This window comes from Vigna radiata, chromosome 2 (genome assembly GCF_000741045.1).
Source record: "Vigna radiata var. radiata cultivar VC1973A chromosome 2, Vradiata_ver6, whole genome shotgun sequence".
NCBI classification, from domain to species: Eukaryota; Viridiplantae; Streptophyta; class Magnoliopsida; order Fabales; family Fabaceae; genus Vigna; species Vigna radiata.
The window spans coordinates 24,805,632-24,814,557 of NC_028352.1; the positions used below are offsets into that span (position 1 = coordinate 24,805,632).

The 8,926-nt window shown below is 31.1% G+C and overlaps 1 protein-coding gene across 2 annotated transcripts; it reads right to left on the reverse strand.

Moving 5' to 3' along the window:
* Window positions 1–3,980: 3,980 nt before the first annotated feature.
* Window positions 3,981–7,794, reverse strand: LOC106755770 (transcription factor bHLH130). Of its 2 annotated transcripts, XM_022778926.1 has the most exons (8): window positions 7,573–7,794; window positions 7,299–7,394; window positions 6,465–7,103; window positions 5,255–5,580; window positions 4,995–5,165; window positions 4,843–4,908; window positions 4,686–4,754; window positions 3,981–4,603 (listed from the first exon to the last, which is right to left on the reverse strand). In XM_022778926.1, exons 2-8 carry the CDS (start codon window positions 7,321–7,323, stop codon window positions 4,550–4,552), a joined length of 1,350 nt encoding a protein of 449 aa, XP_022634647.1. In that variant the 5' UTR covers window positions 7,324–7,394; window positions 7,573–7,794; the 3' UTR covers window positions 3,981–4,549. The 2 variants fall into 2 exon arrangements, with proteins under 2 accessions (XP_022634647.1, XP_014493470.1); XM_014637984.2 differs by lacking the exon at window positions 7,299–7,394.
* Between the last annotated feature and the right edge of the window lie 1,132 nt (window positions 7,795–8,926).

The following is an 8,926-nucleotide window of genomic DNA, read 5'->3' on the forward strand; positions in this document are numbered from 1 at the left end:
TAATTTATTTAATCACTGAATATGTATAATGTAAACATTACCATATTTAATTATGATGTTTAAGGATAAATTTAGTATGAAATTATATGTTTTAATGGTCAATTTGATGTTGAATTCTAAAGTTTAGAAATTAATTTATATTTTAAATTAGATTTTTCGTTGTTTCACATTATAAATTGTTGCTTTTTTATGGTTAAAACGGTATTTATCCCAATTTAAATTTCTTTTTCATAATTTACAAAATAAATAATTAATAATTATTGTAGGAATGATTATTAAAATAATTATCAAATAATTATGTACGAGTAAACTAATTATGTCTATTTAAATGAAATGATGAATGCGTGACTATCCTATAAAGCTAACACACTTTTAGAATAAAAATATTTATATTATTAGCTAATTAGAAATAATCATAGAGATTATTCTAAAAGTAATTATTAAAAATATTAATATTTTCTTTACTTTTACGGTAATCTATGTTTGTATGGTGACAAATATTTGATTTTCTAGTTTTTATATTCTTGTTTAAAAGTGATTAAGATTCTTATATTTATATATGGATGAATATGAATTTGACCTTCAATTTTTATAGTAAATATAAGAACATTAGTTAAATGATAAAAAAATATTTTTAATTCTATTTTACTAAAATGATAAAAAATTGTATCAATTATACATTAATGAAATGGTTTAATAATTATGTCTATTTACATTATTTTTTCAGTCTTCTAAAAATATTATTGAAAAATATAGAAGTTATTTAATATTTTGTAATTAGTAGTTAATTTATTTATTTAATATTATACAGGAAAAAATATTTTGGAATATATTTAAATTTTTTATGCTTTTTCACACTTTAAAAGTAATAATTTTAAATTTATTATTTACTTGAAACAAATGTATTTTAGGGAAATAAGTAAATAATTAACATGTTTAAAACTGTTTATAATTTAAAGTTAAATTTCTTTAAAAAAGTATTTTGGAGAAATTGAAATTTATTTGGGGTTTTCTTCATCACTATCAATATAATATACAAAATCTAGTTGTATTGATATAATAATCCATGTCCATCCAAACCATGTATCACCATAAATCTATTGGTTTAAAATGACTCTAAGAACTAAGCAACCATTAATTTAATCTGAACAATTCAAATATATATTTGAAATGGACATTTGTTTTCCTTTTCAAATAATTCTATTTTAAAATCAAAAATAGTAATTGAATTAAAGTGGAGTAAAATACAGAATTTCCATTATTTGTAGAAATAAATTAAATTTATTAATTTTAAATTTTCATTAATTAAAATTACATCATCATTTACATTAGTAATATTTTTTTTTGTAAATAATTAAATTTTGAAAATGTTTTCAGAAATGATTGGATTCAGAATAAAGCATCGTGATAAAATTGAATATAAAACGGTCATTTATTTATGAGAATAATTTATATCATTAATCGACATTAGTTTAATACTTAAGTAAATATTAATTTTAAATTGAGAATTAAATAAAAAAAAAAGTGAACAATTGTGTATAGAAATAATTTATGACATTTATTTAAGCAAAAAAAAAGTTTAAAATATGATATATTTTAGGAAATGGTTTAACTTACAATTAGAATAATAAAAAATGAAGTTGAATATGGAATTAAATGAGTAATATTTACTAAATCATGAAAACAATACAAACCAATTATTGACATCAATCCAAAATTGAAGACACTATTAACTTTTTAAAACTATCAATTAGTTCAAATTTCACCATAACCTAAAAGAATAATTATTTAATATGACTTTTACTTCATGAGATAATCTCAAATAATTTTGAAGTAAAATTCAATTTAAAACAAGAATAATCATAACGCAATAAAAATATGAAATGCTGGTTTATATAGAGAAATAGTTTTAAAACTTAAAACAAAGTTTTTAGTACATCAAGAATAAGTTTGTTTTCTTTTTCATACATTCGACTTCAATAATAGTTCACTACTGAAAAAAAAAAGTTTTTAATGTCAATTATTTTGGACTTTTGACATTTGATCTCTCCGTACATCGTATTGGATGACATCAATTGGACGCCGAGTCACTATTGGACATTAATAGATGTCGGATACACCACCACGCACTTTAAAATAAATGTCAGATCCCTCTATATCCGACGTCTCTAAGTGCTCAATGCCTACTGCCTTGCGTTGAGCGAGAAAATACTGGAATGCCACTGGAAGGAAGTTGATGTCAAACAATGCACTGACAAACATCGATAGATGTCGGGCAGTGCACTGACAGACGTCGGACAGGATGTGACACCGGGCACTGATGAGGGCGAGGAATGATCACCGGTGCAAGAGGCACAGACAAGGAGCGGCTCCTGGCAGACTTCTAGTGGAAGGGGCACATGGACGAATCGAACATACACCGGAATGAGAGAGATCCATAGACTGTATAGGTATGGGACTATAAGGTTTAAGGATAGCTTAAATGAATTGATTTGGCTACTCATATCACCAAAATGCATTTGCTTTTCGGTAGCCTAACCCATAAAAACTCCATAGTTAAGCGTGCTTAACCTGGAGTAATTTGGGATGGGTGACCTTCTGGGAAGTTTTTCTGGAAAGTGTGCGAGTGAGGACAAAGCACACTGGAAAATCTCGACAAATGATCAACAATATATTCTGAAAGTTCAATCTAAAAAGTTTACCTAACATGACAATCATAACAACACAAGCAACTTAATTAATCATGTAAAATCATATATCCCAAAAATCGCGAGTTGAAAATGCAGTGGAGGGAAATGAAGGAGTGGGAAAGCGTTTTGCATGCTGCACCACATTCAAAAACGCGCACAATAACTTCCTAAAATTGCCGCCCAAATCAAAACGTAATGTAATCGAAGCAAAAAAGATTTTAAATGGTGCAAATAGTAGAAAACCACGAAGAAGAAGATGAACCGTGGTTTCGCTGGTTGCGCTCGTGGGTGGGTGGAAAAGCAGGACTTTAGACGTCGGTTCCCCTCCCAGCTGACATCTAATTGGCTTTACACATCGGCCACCCTCCTAGCCATCGTCTAAGGCCTTTAAAAAATTAATTTTGACCCTGGAAAAGAGGCATTTACTGACCCATTTAGCGTCTGGGTGAGGGGAGGTGAATTCTAAAATGGACTATACACATCGAGAGTGTGGGGTCGGACGTCTAAGGGGCAATGAAACAGTGCTTTTTGGGTTACTTTCTACAGACCATTTGGTGTTCGGGGTGGGGGTAGCTGACGTCTAAATGAACTATAGACGTCGGGGGTGAGGTCAAATGTCTAAATGCATGGAAAAAGTGACTTTTTGATTACTTTCACATACCATTTGGCATCCAACTGACTGACCGACGTGTAAATGGACTATAAACGTCGAGGGGAGAGGGGCAGACGTCTAAGTGTAATAAAAAATGTTTTTTTTTTTTTTATACTTTCTCTGACAATTTTGGCATTGAGGGGGGCTGACGTGTGTAACAATTTAGATGTTGAGTCCCAGAGCCAACGTCTAAAGTGGATTTTTATTTACGAAACATACACCAGTCATTTTTAACCTTGAATTTTATGTTATTAGATGTTATACGCATGATCTTATATGCTATTTTTCCACTAGTGACATAAGATGAATCAATTTTTTATAAGAAAAGGTACATTGCAATGCACTCCTTAGGGAAGAAAAGGTACATTGCAACCATATATATTCAGTGAGGCTTTCTGATATAGAAATGATAAATACACAGATAAAAAAACCAGAATAATGTTGCAGAAAATAATATTGTATAATTACTAATCAATGTGTGCTAGCACACCTTGCTGATATTATGTACGCAATTTGCTGCTTAAGGTAAAAAAGAAAAGAAAAAACATGTATTCATTTGTTTAATTTATGATGAAAGTGATTGATACTAACATAAATTAAATCTTACAAAACTGATGAATTTTCTGCCTGTTGAACAGTTGTGTATACTGTTGTTAGAATATTTTTACTGGGATATGCTGGATTGATCACTTCTCGTATATGAATTATCCATGTAAAATTTTCGATATCACTCTCAACATAAAATGTTAAAGTTTAATGTTTATGTATAATTTTTTTTTTTTGTGACTCAATTTTTTTAATTTCTGTTTAATCCGAAACTTTTAACTCATTATTTGAATTTCTATCCTATCTCATGTTGATGATCAAGACTGTGCATTCTTTTTGTTGAATTTGACTAGAAAATTATTCTGATTGGTTATATATTTTGTGGAACCATGAAACCTCTGATAAGTAGAAAGAACAGTTACAGTGACTCTTTTCTAAACTAGCTATTACATCATGATCCTTAAATCAAGCAGTGGAAAAAAAGAAGGAAATAATTAAGGAAAATGGAAAACAAAACTGAAGAGATTCACATAGAGCTCAGCCTATAACTTCTTTGATACTACCAGATATCAGCACTATTCTACATAATCACACTGACCCTAAATTATTTATATCTTTCTTTTATCTACAATGACATAAATCAGGCACAAGGTCTACAATATTATTGCTTCTGGTTACTTCTACAAGTGCACTTTGCCCTAGTGTCAGCCAGCATCTGCAACATTAGACAATGAAGATTATAGTGAAGGGATTGTTTTTCTATAAGGATTTAAGTGAAGATTAACATTCTGCAGTACCTTAACTTGTTTCTGCAGGTCTTTGATGTACTCAACAGCCAAATCCAACATATCCGCTGTGCTTGTTTGCTGCAAAGAGGGAAGCATCAAGTCATCAAAGTGCACATGGAAAAGCTTCAATCAACAATGTGATTTTCTAGTGAGAGAGTTAGCTTACCTTGTCTGATTTTGGGAAAAGGTCTTGCAATTTCTTGATTCTTGCACTGATTCTTGTTCTTCTTTCCTGTAATATGCACATCAAGATGACACAAGAAGAAGATCAGCACTAGGCAAATGAAGAGGATCAGTAGAACAGTATGAGATTTTTACCCTTTCAGCAATGCTTCTTGGGTGAGTGGCAAAACCTCTCTTGGCACGAATTTTGCATGGAACAGTTCCTTGAGTTTGATATAACTTCTCCATGGTAGCCATTCTGGTAGAAGAGCTAGGAAGACTCAAATGATGGGTCAGACCAAGTTTCTGATATCCAAAATCTGCATTCTGGGAACATAAGTTTTCACTTATCAACAACATTTGCTAATTGAGTTTGGCTACATGAATCATCACACAATGTCTCATTCATTCAATACCTGAATATCCATTGCATTTGAAGTGGAAAATGATATTTCACAGTTGTTAGTAGCTGTTCTGGAGGCACTGATTGCAGAACCATCCCAGAAGTCAGAGGTGAAACTAGGCATGTAACACTTAGTGTTGCCACTGTCATTCCTCAGGTTTCTGCTTTCAACTTCCACAACTTCATTTCCATTTTCAGCAATCTGTGGCATTCTGGTGGAGCAAGAAGATGATGATATCCTTGATGAGAAGTTCAAAGTACCATGCAATCCACTATCTGATGCAATAGCTTGCCCATTTGATACATCACAGCTCCTAAAACTTCCCACCTCTCTCATTGCTGCAAGATTTGCATCCAAAACAAAACGGTTACACTCTTTACATCACTAACTTTTAACCCATATAATGATATTTTTTATGGTCAAGTTTATTGAAAGAAAATGAAAAGGAAAGAGAGGGAGTTTAACATTGGATAGAGAAAATGTTTATTAAAGTCTGTTTCTCAATTCATGAGATTGGAATCTGCCACTGATACCCAAAAGGAAAAAGAAAATACATATAATTGCAGGATTCCCCTTGTGACCCAGATTTTTTAGTACTTTTTACAGCTAACTCTTGTGCTTTTATTTCTCAGATTCTTTCGTGATATTTCTTCCCTTCACATCTTCTTTTCCCCAAACGTACTATATGATTTGTTTTCTTCTTATTCAAAGATTATAATTTCTCAATGAGAACAGTTAAAACAAAAGTCAACTCTCTATGCAGGAAAATGGATATTCGGTTTTATATTCTGCACAAGCAACCCCCCAAATTGCTATACTATATTCAGTAACACTGCTGGAAAAAAAAAGGATATGACTTGACTCGAAGCCAATTAATTAATTAGCAAACTTTGCAGAATAGTAATTTAAAATTTATGTGAATCTTAGATCAGATATGATCCAATAACCTCTTCTATTCCATGGAAAATCCTTTTGAATTTAGCCCATATGAGAGAACACATTATCATTCATAGGATGAAGAACATTTACACAAAAATGAAATTACTGTAGTAGAATACTCTAACAACATGAAACCAATTATAGATTTTCATGTATGGTAAGGTTGTTTAGTTTCAAAGTAATTATTTTGAAAATCATATTTTTGTTACTTCTTAAGAAATTGTAAGAATCTTTATATGAAAGTTTAACTGAAATGAAAGTCCATGACAGTGAAAGGTCTTACTGTTATCAACTGAGTAGTTGGAGAAAAACCCTGCAGGAGAACTCTTTTGCCTAATGAGATTGGAGCAATTGGTGGAAGCAACCATTTTGGTTTGTGTGGAATTCTGAGAAGCCATGGAATTCACTGCACTGAATGAGCTATCAAAACCATTCCCTGCAGGCCTTAAAGAACCATTTGGCATAGAAAAGCCTTGAACTTGCTGAGTTTGGTACATTATCTGAGGTGACGATCCGAAAGAGTAACCACTGTCCCCTGCTTCTTCCTTCACTGGCTTCCCTCCAAACTCTTGCAAAGGCTCAGAATCATCGGAAGAAATCAACTTGGCCAACATGGTCTCCATTTCAGAACTTGTGGAGGGATGATAGCTCTGCTGCTGCTGATGATGATGGTTATTATGGTCACTTCTGAAAGTTTCATCATTGACACAACCAATGTTGTTGTTGTTGATGTTGTTGCTGTTATTGTTCACAAGATTTGTGAGCAATGAGCTTGGGGCAGAACGGTACCTCATTAGCCCAGAATTTTGTTGGTGACAATGTTGACCGATATTTGAATCCATCTCTGTGTTCATCCTTGTCACTTCTTGGGAATACTTCACAGCATGGCTATACACAATGCTCATCTTATCTCCACAGTTACCTGAAAATAACGCCAAAAATTATCATTGTATGTTTTCGGAACCAATAGCCATATCTTATCACTGAGCAATGGCTTTCCCAGAAAATGAAAAGCACCCCAAAGAAAAAGAAAAGAAAAGAAGTCATCTTTATGTTTCCTTTTGTTTAACCATGTTTCTGCCATGGAAAATTTGTTCATGGTTGTTGTGTAAATTACCTTGGAAAATTTGTTCATGTTTCATGGAAAATTCAAGACCAAAATTCCAAAGGGAAATGAAAATTCTGTCCACAGCAAAGTTTAAAGCAGCAGAATCTGACAAGAGTCAGAAAAAAAAAAGTGTCATTCCTACAGAATGAGAAACATTGTTTCCTGTTACAATCTTTCTTGAATTCTGTTCCTACCATAACAGGAGTAGTAGGTTTTGGATCATAAATCTTAAAAAATGAAAAAACAGCTGAAAAGCAAAATAAATTAACAAAAAAGGGCATACATGCAGCTAAAAAAATTTTGGCCTGTCAAGAGTGCAATGAAGCTAAGGTTGTTGAGCTTCAAGAGTTTGTATCAGAGCTCAAAATGTTTTACACAGAATTAAGGAGAAGAGAAGAGTCGAGGAGATGATGAAAGCTAAGGTTATAATGTGTTAGCTTTGAGATATATTTATGTAGTTTTGTGTAGAGAGATTAATGCCCTTATGTTTGTTGGTTATAACGATGATACCACGATGACATAAAGTGGTCCATGATAATGTTTTGTCTTTTTCTCATCTCTTTTTTCTTCATAATCTTCGCTTTGACGAAACATATATTACCCCGTGAATTGGCCAAACTTAAGAATGTGTGTTTCTGAATCTGACTTTCTTTATGCATGCTTACTCAATACAGAAAGTGCATTCATTACACTATAAATAACTGCTCTTTATTAAATGTTCTTTATCTGTTCAAATTCATCACAAAAGTGGTTTAAGGATGAATGATTTAAGTAGTGTTTTTGTTATTTGGTGTTTCACATGCAGAAAACATTCTGATGTTCAAGTTAGACGTATTTTATAGAAGATATTAATGAATTTAATTATATAGACAAGTGTTTTTATAGAATTTATAAAATTTATAATAATCAAATTTATTAATTGATCATTATTGACTATTAAAATATCTATTAATTGTTCATTAATAACTGTTACAACATTAATTAATTTTTAATTATCTTTAACGATTATCTATATTGAGCGGTCATGTCCTATTAAGTTTCCTTAAACGTGTATCGAACACACCATATAATATAAGTAGATATTTGGTGTTCTTTGGTTTGAAGAAGCAGCAATCACCTTTGCCATTATATTAGGTTCTTCCATCATCTCCTAAATGGTTCTATTGTTTATTATGATGATCATCTTTTGCTTAATAAACATAATTAAGTTACAAAAGAAAGGCACTTTATAGGAAGGTTTTTTTTTGTAGTGGTTAGATGCATAAGCGTGATTGAACATATTTAAGGAAATCTTCCTTTTCTTTATAAATCTATGGAAAATTAGAAAGGATAGAATTACTTTATTCTTACAATATATTGTTCCAACACTTTATATATATAGCTCATTTTGTTTTTTCATCATATCATATTATCCATTGAGTTAAAAAAAAACACATTCACAAATTAAAAATAAAAATAAAAGTACAACATAAATTTAATGTAGGTTGACACTTTCAAAATTTTATTAATTATTCAACGTGTAATTTTTTTAATAAAAATTAGAAACCGTGCAATTCTTTTTAAAATTCATACAAAAATACTATTAAAAATTATGTAATAAGAAAATAATATCTTCTAACACAAACACATATATAAGT